The 19,315-nt window shown below is 44.3% G+C and overlaps 1 protein-coding gene across 5 annotated transcripts; it reads left to right on the forward strand.

The window, feature by feature from the left end:
* Positions 1–441: 441 nt before the first annotated feature.
* ldb1a (LIM domain binding 1a) lies at positions 442–18,087 on the forward strand. 5 transcript variants are annotated; one of them, XM_070840696.1, is made up of 11 exons: positions 442–584; positions 9,864–9,966; positions 10,701–10,745; positions 10,975–11,050; positions 12,103–12,205; positions 12,521–12,693; positions 12,786–12,908; positions 12,999–13,076; positions 13,188–13,311; positions 13,612–13,760; positions 14,761–15,637. In XM_070840696.1, the coding sequence occupies exons 1-11, from the start codon at positions 557–559 to the stop codon at positions 14,983–14,985; spliced, it is 1,227 nt and encodes a 408-aa protein (XP_070696797.1). In that variant the 5' UTR covers positions 442–556; the 3' UTR covers positions 14,986–15,637. The 5 variants fall into 5 exon arrangements, with proteins under 5 accessions (XP_070696797.1, XP_070696798.1, XP_070696799.1 ...); XM_070840697.1 differs by having other exon boundaries at positions 13,612–13,754; XM_070840698.1 differs by lacking the exon at positions 14,761–15,637 and adding an exon at positions 15,649–18,087 and having other exon boundaries at positions 445–584.
* The last annotated feature ends 1,228 nt before the right edge of the window (positions 18,088–19,315 follow it).

Below are 19,315 nucleotides of genomic sequence, written 5' to 3' on the forward strand. Positions count from 1 at the left end.
TGAGTGTGTGTTTGTTTGGCAGTAATGACCCTCTGCCTCTGGGCTCCTAGTGAGTGTGTTTATCTCCCACAGCAGCACCGGGCAAAAATGGACGATGCATCACTGCCACACACTCACATACACCTTGTGCATTTTCTCTTTTTCCTCTCCTTTGCTGTAATTGTCTCCCTCTTGCATTCTCCCTTTCACACACACACACACACACACACACACACACACACACACACACACAGTCCCTCGCTCTAGTCCATATTGCTTACTCCTGTCTCACATACCATAAAGGCTCTTTCTTCCTATTTCGCTCCTCTCTCTCATTTTCCCTCCCACTTGTGTTGCAATATGCCTATTAATGATGCAGCTAGAGCACCACTGCCAACTTCCTGCCTCTGACAGGGAGAGAGGAGTGTAGTTGTGGTGTACATGCCCTGCTTTGTACCACTCCCTCTAATCTCTCCACCCCTCTGTCTGTGTTGTTTTCCTCAGAGTTAGCCCATGCGAGCAGCGTGTGGACTGAGTGCAGCTGTTTCGTTCCGAGCAGAGCCCAACATGTGAGAAGATGTCTGTTGGAGGTTGTGCTTGTCCCGGTGAGTGCCTGCTCTCCCTCTTTCCCTCTTCGCCTCTCTTCTCCCTCTTTTCTGCTCCGTCTCCGTGCTCAGTGGTGCTGTCAGAAAGATGACTTATGTAAAAGTGCTGCAAAGCCGCCTAGGGCCACTGTCAAGCTGTGGGAGTGTGAGTTTGTGTGTGCATGTGTGTGTTGGTGAAGCCACGCTGCACTCTCAACACATGTCCTAAAACAAGGTTATAGACTGAAGCTACCACACTGTTGGATTTAGTTGTTCAGCAGACCCTCGCATTCACGCTAGCTTGCTGTGCAGCAGATCAATGTCTCTTTGAGTTTTTCCACATAGACACGCTGAGATATCAATAAGTACTTCACTCGCTGACTCTTTTCACTCTTTCACCCAGTTTTGCCTGACCACTATAGGTCTGCCTCTTGATCGTCTGTGCTCGTATATACTTCTGGAACAGTTGGTGGAAATCACAGCGCACTGCCACGGGAATTGTTTTTCATATTTGTCCCATGTGTCAGAAGTGAACGAAGCGAAAGTGCTTCAATTTACTCTCTGTAAATGGTTTAAAGCTGGTCTCTCTTGATGAGTTTAATGAGGGTATTTAAGAAGATTTGACTAAGAGTTGAAAATGCTTGGAGTTAAGCTGCTGTTTGGATATTAAACAGCTCTTTGTCATTGTGACTTTGCATTTTGCATTCCTCTATTCTCCCCTTTCTTATGCAATTGTTATAGTTGGCTTTTATTCGAGATCTCTTGAGCTTTGAATAACGGTTACATAAGATATATTTTACTAGCATTGTTATGGAGTCTCACTGATACCCAGTGTCCACACTCTGCTCTTGTGTTACCGTGTCAGAGCAAGTGAAAGGAAAACTGTCTGAGTCTATTTGCACATGTCAGTCTTTGGCAAGCAAAATGTCGTTTTCTATCATTTAGATCTTATAATCTGTTCCCTCTCATAGAGTGTTTGATCCTTTTTGACTTTGGAGCCATTTCTCTTTAACGACACCCCAGTGAGAGCAGGCAGGCTTCAGAGACGGTTGCCTTGTGCACAGTGAAAGCCTCACAGTGCCAGGGGACGGGCCCCGTGCAGCACAAGGGAGCAAGTAACAGATAGAAATTGAATCGCAGCATCTGCTCAGGGGGATCTCAGAGAGGCCAGATTGAATTAGGGTGTCAGTATCATTTTAATGGGGCTGTTCTGATTCATTGGTAGTCGGCTATCAGATGGAATAAAATTAGAGAGGCCTCCGCTTGATGTTCTCGTCTCTGATCTTTTCTCCACGCTGCTATCTTGCTTCCTTTCCCGTAGTGTTCCAGTGTCTCTGCCTCCTTCGCTCCCTCTGTTGACAGACTTTGCTGTGGAGCAGAAACTTTTAATGACATCCACATGTTTTTGAAGGATGTACCAGGAAAGAAGTCGAGGCACAGAGTTCTGCCGTGTTCGTGTTGCGCACCAACATTCAAACACACACACACACACACATGCAAGTTTACACATGCAGGCATGCACATACACGCACACACCTTCGTGAGGGAGCCTGCTAGGGCACGTTTAGGCTGGCGAATCTCTCAGATACCACAGAGCAACATTGATCAACACTGGTTTGCAGTTGCTCTCTCGGTCTCTGTGCATGCGCGGTAAATCATTATATTTGAAGGCTGGTTTGTTTACATTCCTGTATGTTGGTGGATGAAAGATCCTCCCCATCCTTTGTGTGAGACTCTGCATTGGAAAAAACAAATCCTCTCTTATTCTAACATCACTCTGTCTTTTCCTTTGGTCCCGGTCTTTGTTTTGTTAATGGTTCAGAGCATTATGGATCAGAGGAGTCTGAAATGAGCGTATTTGTGTGTGCAGAATGTGAGTTATAATAAAGAACAGACTTCTCCCGTCTGTCTAGTTCATTAACAACACGGTGACATCCTGCTGTTGTTGTGACTTTGCTGTGAATCAGCCTTTTTAAGGCTTTGTTCCCTGCATGAAGGAGATCCGTCCTAACACAATGAAGCCAATCACATCCTTTGTTCAGACTAAATGGTAAAAATAGATTGCCTGTGAGCTGAAGACCCCCCCCCCTCCACATGCACCCACTCAAGCATGCGCTCCCCTCTGCTCACCACTCTCTCCGTCTCTCACCCATCTCACTCTAACCCCTCCCTCCCATTTCTGCCTTCCTCATCTCTCACTCTCTCCCCCGCTTCCTCTTTCACTCTCTCTCTCCCTCTCTGTCACTCCCTCATCCCTCGCTCGCTGCCTTTTGCAGTAACAGTGGTGTTACCTCATGCAGAAGAAAGTCACATGGCTCCTGATTGGAGAAAAGTGACTTAAAGCAGAGCCAAGATGGCAGCCAAACAGCCAGGGCTTTTTTGATTACCGTTACACAACAACCACGACTGCCTCCGCTTTATCTCACTGCGCTGAAAGCCTGTGTCTCTTTCTTTCCCTCCTCAAATCTTCACTTCTTCCCTTCTCCTCGTCCCCTCCTCTGTCTACCCTCGTAGGTCTCTCAGATCTTGTTTGCTAGATCAAAATGGCTGTGTGTGCAGAGGCTGAGAGAAAGAAGGAATGCGTGGGAGACAGAGATGCTGGGGAGTCAGAGAGATGGAGGGGGGGGGGGCGCGGAGTGGAGACGAGCTGTGGTGATGTCACATCTGCTGCAGGCCGACGGGATGGCAGAGGAAAGCTGCCATGTGCCACCCAGCCAAGAGAAGGGGGGAGGATGGGGAGAAAACTACATGTGTGGGAAGGCAAAAAACGGTTTTCTATCAAAGAGCACCTTTATTTGTGAGGAATATGCAAGCTGTAGAGTCTTTAAAACATGAAAGCCGGTTTGGTACTGAGGGAGAAGGTGACAGTAGCAGTGCTCAGCCTGAAACAGAGCTGCGTTGAAAACAAAAGGTGTGAGCACAGCCGCAGAGTTGTTTGAAAGCATTGTGCTGCATCTCTGTGCCACCTGTGCATGTACAAGTGTGTGGGTTCAAGACTATTTACGGCTCAGGGCTGTTGTGTAAATACATTACACAAAACCATCAAGCAGATTAACATTATTTTTCTTCTTTCTTGAGTCCTGTTTGACCCACTGGTTGGTGTACAAAGATGAACTGGGCAAAGAGGCTGTGAACGCCACTCTGCAGATTTGATCAAGTGGATAAAAATCCAGGCAAATATTGACATTTTAAAGGGATGTCTGCAACACGGAATTCATTTATACTTCCTCCCAGAGCATCAGGGGTTGAACTGTGACATGAGTGTTGTTTTGAATGTTTTTCCGTAAGTGCCTGTATTCCAGTAAAATCAAGTGCTGTGTCATAGTTGTTTCATTATTCACTATCTGTGGAGCGGCTCCAAGATTAGCCTCTAAATAACAGCATCACTGCAGTCTGTGTCTCTGTTGTTCAGCTTAAGGGAAGCCATTAAACTTAGTTGTGCTAAAAGAGAATATTATAAGAATACATGTGTACATTTATGGTGGATTTTCATTTCAAATGATTTTAGTTGAGATATTTTTTTCACAACGTGTCATTTAATTCCCTGGATGATAGCACAACAAAGGAAGCCATAAATAACATAGTTTAAACCTCACCCGGATGATCATCTGTGCCGTACCTTAGGAACTGGCTACTTCTGCCTGGATTCAGATCACTGACCTCTTTTGTTATCCGTCAACTTATCTTGAACACATGCCGTTTAACTTCCTCCCGTCAAGCCACAGCAGCATCCTCTGGGTGCAGGCTGTGTTAGCTCTGTCTGCTCCGTTGTTGCTATCACGACCAGTCAGATGTCACAACAGTTTCCCTGACTCCACTGTGGCGTCTAGAAAAGCAGAAACAGGAATCTGAACATGCTGTTCGCCCAGATTTCCTCACTGCTGCTTCGCCCTCGCTGTCACAAACACGGCATGTTTACATGTGGTCGGCGTGTGAGGTTACTTTAAACTTGTTTACAGCTCACCTCAGCCTCTTCATCAAGGTCAGTTTGTTTCAGTGTAAAAGTTGGCTAACTCTACTGATATTTCAGTATTTAACCAACCGATTAAAAATCAGCTCTGTTTTTCTGTATTAGAGACCACATTATTAATATCCATAAGTTATTTCAGTGGGAATGTTATGCAGTCTGTCTCTGCGTAAAATAGTATGCAAAGAGGAGCCAGGGATCTATAAATACAAGCGGGTACATCAGATCTTGTCTAGTGCAAGACCAGTTTTCCGGGTGACTAAAATAGGATGTAATTCTCGTGTATATGATACGTTATATTCAGATTCTGCCTTTTAATGTTATCACTGCCTGTCAGCACTACTTGCCAGTGTGTGTTTACTAAATGTGACCCTTACTGCATACAGATAAGAGCTTTCAATTCTGGGAACGTAAACACTTCTATGGAAGTGAACAGCCCATATTTTGTGCCACGTAATCCATTTGGTCCATCTATAGTTTTATTAAGTAATGCTGCAGAGAAGTCTCAATAATATAAGCACTACTACAAACACCATGTAAAAGTTATTAGTAAATAAAGCTGTAGATCTAACTGCATGAAATGATAGATTTCAGACTTCTTTACCTAAATAAAACCTATTTTAGTTGTTAATAGTGTGCAGTATAAACTCCCGGACGCAGTCCATTTTATTGTCTTGTGCTGTGTTCTGCCCTGAAGCATGAGGCAGATGTTTGCAGCATTTGCCAGCAGAGGGAGATGCTGTTCTATCACACCTCTCCTTGTGTCTGTCCATCAAGACTGAACAGACAGCAGAACGGGGGGACTCATTGTTTTCAACAAGAAATCCTACATCTGGGCCCATATTATAACAAAAGGCTTTTGTCTTTCTTTTGTTCCCCCTGTAGCTGTTTCATAATTTAGTTTCTGTCATAAGTACAGCGGCTCCTCTCCTTCCTGGACCACAGATACTTTACCCAGGAGGAGGTTTTTACCGTCTGACGAAGTGGAAAACTGAAAGACATTTACTCCAGCTGTTGTCACGACGTGAAGTTCCAGGTTTGCGTTTTGTTTAAATGACACAATTCACAGCAGATATTCTTTGTGGCGTCCTCCTCCAGTGTGAACACAAGCTGCAGCAGATGCTGCACATCTCTGCTCTATGTGCCCAGTGACCAAAGAGAGACCAGTGTGTCGGATGCCTTTACTCGCTCCATGAATTGTATTGTCTCCCGGTTTATACAATTCTATGAAATTGACTGGCAGCTCAAGTGAACGACTCAAGAAACTGAGCTTTAAATGCACTTTGAGACCACAAATGGTTCTCAAGCCTTCGAATACAGTATATATTCATAAAGAGTGGAGCGGTTATTGATTAAAAATGAGGCCGCAGATTGCACACTTGCATAATGACAAGCTTAGGACTGTGGTCTAAAGGATCAGAGTCTGTGAGCAAGTCGATCACTTTTCATAAGCCCTTACAAAGTTGGTTTGAGTTATGTAACTAGTTATTGTCACGCATTTGCTGAATGGTGTAAACAGTCATGAATCACACTCTGTGGATTTAATACAGGGTATGCAAATGCAAGTCATTTCTTTTCATTTTGGGATTGTTAAGGTCAGGACAGACTGTACAGCACAGGGTAACCAGCACGGGCTCACGTAGTTCCTGCAGCCCCAGCAAATATAATTTTACCTCGCCATCACTTTATTCCTCTCATGTCTGGACAACTGAATTAGATTTCAGCGCCCTCACCGTGCATTGGTTTTATAAATGTTAAGATTGGAAAAATATTCTGAGATACTACAGAGTTTCAGGGGTTTTTATAATCCTGCCAGTTTTGGATCTGTGGCAGGAGTTTGACACGTATAATTTCATTGCACTTACATCTATTGTTTTGAAAATCAACCTTTATTTATTCCTCCTAAAATGTGCTAAGATATATTGAAGGTCTATAGAACTTCCTCGGTTTTTTCTAAGATAATAGGTGCAAAGAAAATGGCTAAATGTTATATAACACTTGGTGGAGCATCAACAATAAACATCTACAACACAAGATAAAACATTATTCAGCTTTCTATGTACTTATGCACAAACTTAAACTGGCTGAAAGTTATTACTAGTTTCATTCTGGTTGATGACTGAACTTCGTTTCATGTCTTTCCCGTATCCAACCTGGAGAACAAGTCAGTCCTGTGACTGCTGTTTATGTTTGCAACATATTTAATGTAATCTATGTTTATACTCATGTGTCACGTCCACCTAACAGACATGGGTGGCATCTGAGCGTGTAGCTCATAAATCTAAGTACAGGAAAATATCATTCAGACCCACTACACTTCTGAATTATAGTGCAGATCCTAAAGTTTTCTAAAAAAAAATGTGTTATAAATCAGAGTAACTGAGCTCATGCATGTATAAAAGCCATATTTCCCTTTGGTGCATGCAGCCAGTAGCAGCTCCAGTGAAGATATCAGACTGTGCAATAACATCATTTATGGCTATAAATAGGAGGCTAAATAAGGTGGAAACTGTTGCCCACCTTGTGCCGCTCTTGGGGGGCCCCTGCTGCACACACGGCACCCGGACAAGACAAATTGGAGGCCCGTACTTGTGCCGGGGAGGGAGGCCGGAGTGTGGCCGGTCTGAGAGCCGGGATGGGCGGAGGAGCCCGGAGGAGGCGGGGCCTTTGTTTGTTCGTGTCTCGGCTGGCAGGAACAAAGGGTCCTGGAGTAGTTGTAGATAGTAGCACCGTCCCCCAGGCAGATGACATTAAAAACACACAGCTGGGGACTGCACATTGACGGGAACCAGCGGATCTAGCCGGGGTGCTTCACTTTCCGTCGCTTGCCGTGTTGTTGGGCATCGCCGGGCTGCGCGATCAGCGGACGGAGCCGGAGCTTTCACCGTCCGGCCGCTCCGGCTAGCAGCGAGGCTAGCTGGCGAGAAACACCGAGCGGAGGTGTCGGGCCACCCTTTCTCTGCAGGTAACAAACAAACACAACAGCCACGCTCCTCCAGCAGCTCCTCTGGGTTCACGGTAAGAAGCTCAAAGTGCTCGCGGAGGAGCCAAAACACGGATGGTTGAGTTAGCGGCACTTTAGCAACTAAGCTAGTTTCATAGTTTAGCAATGGCACCCGTCCGTGAATGCGGCCCTGCGGCTCAGTTTACGCCTGCTCCTCTGTGTCAGGATGGATGCTGGTTTTAATTTTAAAGGCCGGCCGAGCTTAGTAAGTTGACGCCGGTGTGCGGTGCAAGCATGCACATCGCTTTGGGTGTTTTATTGGCTGAGGGCCAGTCTCTGGATGCAGCTCCATTGTTTGCAGTGAACAGTTTGGGCGGACTAAACTGCACCCAAGTCCCACTGTGGGAAGTTAACCTTTGCTAGGGTGGCCATGCATCATCGGCTCTTGTCTGATATTTAGCAGGTTCTTCTATTAAAGGATGCTCAGATGCTCACATCCGTCTGTATTAGTCATGTGCAGCCTCCCTCTGGATGTGTTACACTAAGATGTTACACCCTGGCCTGCTTTATTTTTCATGATGTGATGCCTGTGATGGATGAGAGCTGTGATCTGTAGATATTCTGCACACTGGATGGGTTTAATGCAGCTGACCGGGCCTCTCTTGAGTCTGTGGTGGTGTTTATTCAATATGAGAAATATCTGTGTCAGCTTTTTTTTTTTTTTTGCAGAATGCATCAGGCTGTGGAGACGCCACATGAAGAGAGCAGAGAAATGTACATTAAATTTAGAGGACGTAAAATGCACATGGTTAATTTTTGCAGTGGAACTTGTGCACCAGCTGAACAAAGGCTTGTAATGTGGGGATGAATGCAGTCTGGAGCTGGTGGTGTCAGGGGCGGGGGGGGGGGGGCTATAGGTCAGAGGTAAAGCATAGAGCTCCATTGTTGGGTGCTCCTGAGCAGGTTTGCCCTCGTAGTCGCTGAGGGGAGAGGATGACCTGCCACGATTCTCCTGTGTACTGAGTCGAGGAGGAAAAAGGGGTGCGCGTAAATGAAGGAGGAGTTGTGGTTGTAATTGTTCATGGAGCCTCGACTGGGCTGTGAAGGAGGCCGCAGAGATCAGAGTTCACACGGGCATACTTAACCCCAACTCATGCCTCTCTCCCTCTGTTTGCATTTGTCTTGTCTTCAACTATTACCGTCCGTGGAGTGGCCTGTCTCTGGGCATCGATCTGAAAAAAATACAGCTCTGTTGGGTTTGATCCGGCTTTGGAGTGGCTCGTGTTTCTCCCCCCGTGCTGCTTTTAATTTGGTACAATACGCCACGTTGACAGTATTTATGTTGTGCATAAATTGCAACTAAGTCAGAGTAACAAATTAACATTATGCTGCCTTCAGGTGCCCGTTGGGATCACCAGATTTACAAGCAGGGCACGTATAAACAACACCACCAAGGGGGCAAATACAGGATCAGTATTTCCAATGATCTCAACGTTGCCAGCATCCGTTAACCCCATTATGAGTGTATCGCCACCTCACATTGAATTACTGTAATTCATTTCACATTCTTTCTGCATCTGTGCTAAAAAAGAAGTCCGCTAACTGCAGGGTGGTTGTGCCGGGCCGGCCTGGGTCAAATTTCCAGCAGTTGTTTTTCCTCAAACATCCCAGTGCCCACCGCTGCCCGCTTGGGTAGAAGATATCTTTGGTCAGACCTAATTACATGCAGCCGCTGTCTGTGTGAGGTCTCCTCGAGTAGCGACACAGAATAGATGTTTTCTCAGAGCCCTGAATTGTTTGAGCATGAATGCCTTATCCGGGCAGACAAGGGTTAACAACAGCCAGGGTAGCGAGTGGGGGGATGGGTAGAAGAGGCAACTAAAGGGGGGGAGACACACACACACACACACACACACACACACACACACACACACACACACACAGAGCATGGTTAGGATTACATTGGGCTGTATGCAGAGAAGAGGGTTCCCTATAATGGTACAGATGGTACAAGAACACGCACAAAGAACTCTCCAGACCATCTCCTCTGCTTGTATCTCCCCCATTTCACTGCTTGTTTTCTCAGATTTCTGCAGGCTAATAAATACTGCTGCTGTTTTTCCATGTGATGATTTGTCTTCTTGTCCATTTACCAGATTGAAGATGCATTAGATAATGAAAGCTGCAGGAAATTGTTTTGGCAGAGTGCTTTTATTTGACTAAATCTCAACAAAATCATCCGACATTAGATTACTTAGATGATGCTGTGATTTGAATGAGCTAAATCTAAAGTAATCTTAATCTCCTCTAAATCTCTGCTCTTTTTTTTTTCTCTCTCTCTCCTCCTCCTCCTCCTCCTCTTCCTCTTCTGCTGTGCGCTTGTGTGCAGGCTGTTCGTCAAAGTCATTCAAGCTGTACTCTCCTAAGGAGCCCCCCAACGGCGGCAGCTTTCCCCCCTTCCACCCAGGCGCTATGCTGGACAGAGATGTGGGGTAGGTCTGAGTTATGCTGTCGGCACATAAGACGCTCTGCAAAAAGGAAGAGATTTCTAAAACTAGGGCGCCATTTGCATTAATTCAGTCATTAAATCATGTCATTTATTGCTTTTCTGATGTCTCCCTTTTACTTTTGATATTATAATTCGCTGTCTTGACACAGATATGTTAAATATGCAACATGTCTATTTTTAGATGTTGTTTTTATAGATTTCTACCCGTTATTTGTTATATTTATTATATTGTTGTGTTTTATAGCCCATTCTTTAGACTGCACTGCTTGATCTCCCCACATTTGGTAGTAATATTAATATAAAGTTGTCTTCACTAAAGCAGACTGGTTTAAAATGTGGCCTGAAAAAGGTAAACAAAATAGAAAAAGCAAGATGCAGCTCAATTAAAAGTGACGGTGTCGGATGTCCCACTAAACCTGCAGCGTTCCTCTCATTGAACAGTTTAAACACCTTTTTGTTGCAAGTGCCAAATACTTTAACTTTACTTTTTCCTGTCCTTCTCTCATCATTCTATTGATGATTTTGATGTGAAAGTCCTGTAAGATAAACAGGCTCTTGTGCTAAATAATTGGCTGACCTGTGGTATTTTTTTGCTGTTGTAAGATCAAGATTTAGAGGTGGAGGTATTTAATACAGTTACCATATAGTACTAAAAGGACACACACTATGTTTCTTAGAAAATGGTTGCTGATTTTCATATTTCTTGCCCCCCCCCAGGCCAACACCCATGTACCCACCGTCATACATGGAGCCTGGAATGGGGTGAGTACACTGAGGCTGGAACAGCAAACACACGGTTGTGGTTTTTCCTGTTTCAGAAGTAATTAATAAAGTATGTATGCTGTGTGCTCTACAAACATGTTGCCTGACTCAACATAAACTTAAAGCTGCTCTTGACTGCAGTGTGTGTGTGTTTGTGTGTGTTTGCACCATGGGTGTGGATAAGCAGCTCAAACTGCAGAGCGTTGAATCGCCCTGTTCTCTGTCACAGGAGACCTACACCGTACGGGAACCAGACAGATTACCGGATATATGAGCTGAACAAAAGGCTACAGAACTGGACAGAGGTGAGAGTCGCTTCATCGCTCACACGGAGTGTTACAGGAAGCCGACGCCAAACTGTTGCTGCAAAGAAACACAGGATTAATGTTTGATTTTCAGTTTGGTTCTGATTACAGCCTGCGGTGCTGCACTCTGCATCTCCTGTGAACTACTTACTGTTGCCATGTTTTCAGATTTTGCCCCCCCCAGCTGCTGTTTATGTGTAGCTAACCATGCTAGGGATTTTGTGGGAAATTAAGCCACAGAACTCACTGACTTCATTTACATTCAGGCTCTAATAGGATTATCTGATCAACCTGGCTAAAATATAATTGGAGTGCCAACTGTTTATGTGCCCAGCCACACAGCTGATTAGATGTTATGAGCAATGCTTTTTTTTTTTATGTGATATGACCGTCAGTCTGCAGACCACAACAAGTACATGCACACAAGTGTTAGTACGATGGAGAGATTCTCACTACAGAACTAGATTCTCACTGTCCAACAGAACGCCTGGTGTCTGAATCGTCTTATTTAGAAAGTTCGTCCCCTCAGCGGCACCATCTAAACATTTACTTGTACTCATCTGCTGATCTTTAGATCCCTTGGCGTTAATGTGGATGACTATCGTGAGGCATGCACATCTGTTCCCACTTAATCTTAACTAAACTTCCAGTGGTTTACACAAACTCTTGACCCGACTGCACTGAAGACGAGTACAGTTTGTTTAGTGTTGAAAATGTTTACTCCAAAAGAGTTGGAAAGTTACATTAGGTAATTAACACAATGCCTTTTGTTTTTGAAAAACATGAAGTATATACTGTGTGTCCTCTTCTTGTTAGACTTAAATAATATTTGTTTTGTGTATGTTCCTAATTTTTTATAGTTCCTCTTGTTTAAATTGTACATACTTTCTATATCTCCTCCTGTTTATATGCTGCCCACTAGTTTATTGTTTGTTTCATTCAATGCTCTACTTTGCTATTGTGACGCTGCTGCAGGACTAATAAAGGTAGATCTAACTTAGACGTCACTCTTGCAGGAAAACTGAGAGTAACTGGTCTCCCTTTTCTTTAAGGACTGTGACAATCTCTGGTGGGATGCCTTCACCACAGAGTTTTTTGAGGATGACGCTATGCTCACCATCACTTTCTGTCTGGAAGATGGACCCAAACGATACAGTAAGATTTTCTTTTTTTAGAGCAAAATACTGTTGAGGACTTGTTTCGTCTTAATGTTTAACTCGTATTCAAATTTCTAATATAACATAATGCAATAAAGATGAATTATATCTTTCAAATTTACTTTAATTTTATCTTTGGATAACTGTTTATTGCTTTATGCATGTCCTTAATTTTATCATTTCCACGGCTGTGTCAGATTCTGTCCAACTGTACCCACTCACTCTCTCTACGTGGGTGATTCAAATATCACTTTATTAATCATCTCATGTCTTCATTTGACTTTATTGATACGATCGTCGTGTTTGTCTGCAGCCATCGGCAGGACGTTGATTCCACGATACTTTCGGAGTATTTTCGAGGGGGGCGCCACTGAGCTGTTCTATGTTTTGAAGCATCCAAAGGAGTCCTTCCACAGTAACTTTGTGTCTCTCGACTGTGACCAGTGCACTATGGTGACCCAGAACGGCAAACCCATGTTCACACAGGTACAGTTAATGTCACGCTGGCTGAAAAAGACGCACAGCCCCACTTCTGTCTCCCACTTTCTGTTGACTTTGATCTCTTCCCCGTGGATAAGGTTTGTGTGGAGGGCCGCCTGTACCTAGAGTTCATGTTTGACGACATGATGAGGATCAAGACGTGGCACTTCAGCATCAGACAACACAGAGAGGTCCTACCGAGGAGCATTTTGGCTATGCATGTGAGTCCCAGACTGACAACAACCACACACTCGCACATATTTTTTACTTGCTGCACCTATTCACCTCTCCTTTTAAACCCAATCGTTCAGGATCCCCAGATGCTCGATCAGCTGGCTAAAAATATCACCAGATGTGGGCTGTCCAACTCCACGCTCAACTACCTCCGTGTAAGCAAAAGTCATCACGACCATGTTCTGCTTTCACGTTGTTCTTCAGCCATTTAGATTAACTTCAGCTACACATGCAGCAACCTGCTTCCTCTTTTGTTTACCCCAAAGCTATGTGTGATATTGGAGCCCATGCAAGAGCTGATGTCCAGGCATAAGACCTACAGCTTGAGCCCCAGAGACTGCCTGAAGACCTGCCTCTTCCAGAAGTGGCAAAGAATGGTAGCACCTCCAGGTAATGCATTAAATACCTTTCTGCATCGATGTTTATATTCCTTCTGTTGCATTTATTTCTTCCTCTAATGTTTCTGACAATGTATTTATTTTATTTATGCAGTTAATTTCCCACTCGGGGATCAATAAAGTACGTCTATCTATCTCTCTCCTTTTGAAAGTGCCTAGCAATTAAGTACTCGCAAACAAATCCAGCTGCACTAAAGTTCCTTATCAGCAGCAGACCAAGGAACAGCTGATTCGTAGAGATTTTAGATACTCGATTACGGAACATATCTTGTCCCCTTTTCCCCGCCTGTAGCCGAGCCAGCCAGACAAGCTCCAAACAAGCGGCGGAAAAGGAAGGTGTCCGGTGGAAGCACCGTGAGCTCCGGCGGAGGCAGCAATAACAACAGCAACAGCAAAAAGAAGAGCCCAGCAAACAGCTTTTCACTCTCCAGCCAGGTACCTGTAAGCATTACATCTACTTGACCTTTATCTGCACCTCCAAGTTCAGCTGAGCAAGGCAAGGAGGGGGAGGAGGGGGGGCAGATAGTGGGAGGAGGGGTTAGAAAGAAGGAATGGAGGGTTGAACGTTATTTGTGGGTGTAGGGGGTGGTAGCTGGGGCTGTTGGTGTGTTTAGGAGTAGTTCAGGATAGATATAGCTGAGGGAGTCTCTGGAGGTGGGGTTTGGATTCAGGTGTGGTGGGGGGGGGCCTGATTTCTGTAATTCTACTGAGGATGAGTAGATTTAGTTAGTAGACCCCCTGATGTGAACCAGTGATGGGCAGTCCCTGGTCCTCTGGGGCCACAGGCTTATGGGTTTGTAGAGGAGGTACAAGTGACCTCCATCTTTAAGGAGTACTGTACATGGTGGGGGGCCATGGGGTTGGGTTACCTTGCTCTGATCTTCCGTGGGACAGTTAGGCTTTCTCTCTAAATCAACTTCTAGTCACCACTAAGTCTATCAGAGCACATGGTTCACACAGCACTGCTGACTCTGCTTACTTGGTTGCTTGATTGAGTGAACGAACGAGACCCGAGGTGGAATGAAAACCCCCCCTGATGCAGCACTCAAGGATCAGGGACGCCCACTGCTGGCCAGTAGGGAGGGCCCCTCGACCCTGGTTCTCGGAACAGGGGCAGGGATTCAGGGGCCGCATGGACCACTGAACTGTCAGGGTAGATGCCCGGACAACACATTGTCTTGTTGTGATTGGGTTCAGAGTGAGAGCACTCTAATACCTCAGGGTTTTAATACTCAGGGGTCCCTTGGCCCCTAAAACCTAGCTTGAAGTATCAATTCTAATGCATTTCATTTGTAACGCTGGACTTGAACCAAGTTAGATCGCACGTAGAACATAGGCAAAAAAAAAAACTACAGTTACAACTCGCCCGTGCAGCCAGTCATTCCGCGCACCCCCCTGTATTATGGGGATAATATGTACCGGCCCTTGCTGTCCCCTTTAGGACGTGATGATGGTGGGAGAGCCCACTCTGATGGGAGGGGAGTTTGGTGACGAGGACGAGCGTCTGATCACGCGGCTGGAGAACACGCAGTTCGATGGGGCGAATGGCCTGGAGGATGAGGACAGTTTCAACAGCTCGCCTGCACTGGGGGCACACTCGCCCTGGAACAACAAGGCTCCCTCCAGTCAGGAGAGCAAGAATGACAACTCCCAGTCTTCCCAGTAGAGTGCTGAGGTCCCAGCCAGCCCCCTTTACAATGCTTAAAAACCTACTGGAATCCACCTGAGCCACCACCACTAGGGAGAGGAGTCAGGGAGGGTGGCCTGGAGCACTTGTGTTCAATTAATTTTTGTTGTTTTGTTCCGTTATTTTACTTTTAAGACTAAAGGAGATTGGTTAGGGAAAGGGACGATAGCTGACGGACTGATGAAGCTCTTTGCGGTCACATGATGGACAGTGTCAGCAGAATCCCACTCGCTCCCTCACATTGTTGCACATGATCAGTGGTGCTCAGCCTTGGCCCTTGTCTGCTCGGCTCCAGTCAGTCCTCTTAGAGGTGTGGTGAGCCCTGGGGGGTGGCGGTGTGTGTGCATGTGTGTTTACCCCCCATCATCGCTCACCACCGCGTTTGAGCCAAAGTTGATGTGTCCTGTTGTCCGAGTGCTCGCCTTGGCGACCATGTCAGTGGGTTCTTGTTCCAACCTCGGGTCTCTCAGGCGTGCGTTTTCCTTGACGACGCACCTCGTTGTTTCTGTTGTGCTCATGTCACAGGGAAGAAATGCTTAGCTATCATTTAACTTATTTTTTTGCAGGCTGCAGAAAACTGTGTGCACCTAGTATCAAAATTCAACGTTCGGTTTTTAAAAACTCAATCATTTGTTTTTGTAGGACCTGGTTGGAACAAAAACCTGTACAGTGCCGGAGCTTGAGGACCGGAGTTGAGAACCACTACGCTAAATCTTAAACGCACACACACACACACACACACACACACACACACACACACACACACACACACACACACACACACACACACACACATACATACATACAGTCAGACACACACACACACACTTCACTCACACACTGATACACACACCTACACCTGCAACATAAAACATTGAGGTACTGGAGAGAGGTGGTACGCAGCATGTCTGGACCAGAGCACCAGACGCTACAGAAGTGTGTTTTCATTTTCTATGTTTTAGACTTGTTTTGAATTTTTTTTATTTTTGTAAACAATTTCTAAAAAATAAACAGACAAGCAAGCAAACAAAAAACACCCCAGAATATTCTTTGCACTGTTTTCCACTATTAACTCCAATCTATTTTTCTTATGAATTGACGGTGTATTTTTTTTTTTTTCTTTTCTATTATTGCTAATGTAAGAACTGTAAAACATCTGAAACCTGCAGTATATTAATGTATATGTATTGCTGTTAGATCATTCTTATTGTGATGGTAATAACTTTCATGTAAGTCTGTGCTTGATATAACGTCATCCATCTGTGTCGGACATCACGCTGTCACCAGGTCATTCTGCTTCAGTGCTAGAAAACAGGTCGGGGGAGAGCGAGGATGGTGTTTAATACTAATACGACATCCTGTTTGGTGTGAGTCCAAAGCAGCACACTGGAAACCACTTTTCCCCACTAAATTTCCATCAAGCGCCCGGTTTGGATCTGTTGACTTGTTTGCTTTGTCTCGAAATGTCTATCTGGGGGTCCTCTCTTCAGAGAGCATAGTAACAGAAAACTTCTCAAATTTGCTACTCAAAAATATTTTAAAAACAAGTTTTGACAGGATTGTAAAATAAGAAAAAAAAAAGACTTTTGTATTAACTTAAGTTTCCCAGAAATGTTTTTAATCACAATTAAGAAAGCTGCAGACCAAGGAGCTACATGTAAAGATTCTTTAGATATTGATTACACTGTGCTGTTTTATGTTTTATGAAGAATCATTTTGTTGGCTTTACTCCTCATGTTTGTGTCTGTGCTTGTATATTTTTAGGTAGTAATTTCTGTAAAAGTTATTCTATGTATTCCTCCCTAGAACTATGAGACACTCAATCTAATGTAAAGAGATGAAAACCCTCCTAAAAGTTTTTTTAAACGTGATTTTTAATGGTACAATCACTGATAAAAGAATTTTACCCTCATTTTAGCAAACTGTATTTATTTTTCTATGTACTGACTTTCTGTTTAGGTCCCACCCACCTGTACAATACTCATGATATATATGGAGGAGTTTGTGGGGCTGTGGAGTCAGTTAATGCTCATAGAGGTCATTCTGTTATTTGTGTTGTTTGACATGCGGCTCACGGGTCACTCTGGCTTGTTTACTGCAATGGTTCAGTATGTTCGCATTAAAGAGATATTTAATAGCCATCTTCTGCTGTTGGAGGTTCCTGGTCTATCCGAAAAGTGACGAGATCCACTGAAAACCGACAAATAACCACATTTAGAGAAAAATGTTAGGCATCCTATTTTCCGTGACGTCTTTTTTTTGTTTGTTTATGGTGAGTCACCGTCTGATGAAGAGCCTCGTGTTCCTCAGATGCTGAAAAATGTGCCACAGTGGCACAACCTTAAGTGAAATTTAAGAAAATTAGCCCAAACCTTTAATCATATCTCTTTTTTTTTTGTTGTTGTTGTTATGCATTGGGTGGATTTCTTTTTTCAGCTGCATTTTAAATCTATAACTGAAAAAAGTTAATATTTCATTAATGATGAAATATGCTGACCATTGACGATACATTCTGGGAAGAAAAGACTCACTGGGCTTGACCATAAACTGCTCTGTCAGGGTTTCCTGTTTATGCATATGTGATGGAAAATGGTGTAACTCGTTGGTTTTTCTTCATCAACTGACATCCCAGCTGACCCCTGTTGGCTTGTAATGTGCAGACTCTCCCAGCAGGGGTCTCTCAGAGCACCAGGACAGGAGGGGCCATGCAGTCAGAGGTTCCTCCACCATTATACCGGTCAGAAATGCCATTGGTAAATCCACAGTGAGCTGCAGGCTGTTGTGTGTTTAAATCCTTATTGATTGTCTCTAGCACCCCTAGTCTACTTTTATGGTGTATACACTTAGCGGGCCGCAGAAGTGAATCTAGGGGTAACTTTTCAACAGCCTGTGTTTCCTAAGTTGACGTAATTTAGGGAATAAGGGTTTGTGATATGTGAGACAGAGCTGAAATGGTGATGCACCCATAGCTGGCTCCTGTAGCACCTCACCATAGAGGTGATTTTATAACTATATTTTTTGCCAGGTTTCTGTCTGATAATTCATGTATGGTATCAATAAAGATGAATTTTCACTGAAAAACGTGTCCAGCTGTGATGATTCTGATGAGAAAATATTAATAAGATCTGGAAATGATATTGCAGATTACAGGCTCCAGTGATCACTGCTAAACAATTACTCAAGTATGCGTTGCTGAATCTGGATAGATCCAAAACAGCAGGACAAGTTTTATCTTGGCGGTGTGAGAGGTGTGCCCTGTACAGTTCACTGACTTTTCCTCAAGAAACAAAGTTTGAAGTGGAATGTGAGCAAGACACTGCGACTCTTGTTTCTGAGATAATAAGCACCAAATTCTCAAGGATCCAGTGTGACACTCCCTTTTATTCTCATGTTTTTTTTTTTTTTTGGTTTGTAAATTATACTCTCTTTTTTTTTTGGCAGGCCAGAAGTAAAGCAAGAAGATGGAGGCCATGTTGCTTGGTAGGAAAAGAGGAATGATAACCAATGACAATAGCAATGAGTGCAACAGAGAGCCACAGTGTCAAACGGCTGGTAAACGTGCCTGTTTTCTCTGCCAAGCCAGTGAAGCAAACAAGCATATCAGATGTAGTGTGTTGTGGAGACAGAAGAGCAGACACATTTAAGATGCTGTAAGTGATCCAGATAAGGACACTTTTTAATCTGTTCCATAACAGACACACGATTGGCTTTAGATGTGCACCTTCTGATCCAGCTAAAGGTTCAAAGTAGTTCCTGGCATTCGAGCGCTCAGGAAGCTCATTCGTCTGGATCAGTGTGTGTGCCAAAAGCATCTCAGCTTAAGGTAAACTGGTTAGTGATTTTAAGGAAGTTTTAGCCACAGTTTGTTATTAAATGATAGTTTCTAATATTGCAAACAGGACGTGATCCCTCACTGGCTTCCCATTGTAACAGAATGATCAAACATGATCAAGGATCAATGAGGACATTCACTGAGAGAGTGCACTCCTTGACAAACCCTCTTGGTAGCAGATTAAAAGATCAGCCTGTAATTGATGACTTTGAGTTCAGGTGAACTGGGGATAAGTGATCAGCAAGTGATTGTTGACGATGAAGGAAACGAGAAGCAGAGGGACATGATGTACAACTTCTTCTTTTCATTTGCACTGGCGACGTTAAGGAAGGGGAATCAGATTCGTGCCTATTGTGCGATTGTGTTCCCTGTCGTGCTCTCATCCCTGTAACCTGACGAGACACATGAACTAGACTTCATAAACATACATGACAGTACTTTCTCCTGTCCCAAAGTGCCAAGGTGGTTCTCTCTGCA

This window comes from Pempheris klunzingeri, chromosome 12 (assembly GCF_042242105.1).
Source record: "Pempheris klunzingeri isolate RE-2024b chromosome 12, fPemKlu1.hap1, whole genome shotgun sequence".
NCBI classification, from domain to species: Eukaryota; Metazoa; Chordata; class Actinopteri; order Acropomatiformes; family Pempheridae; genus Pempheris; species Pempheris klunzingeri.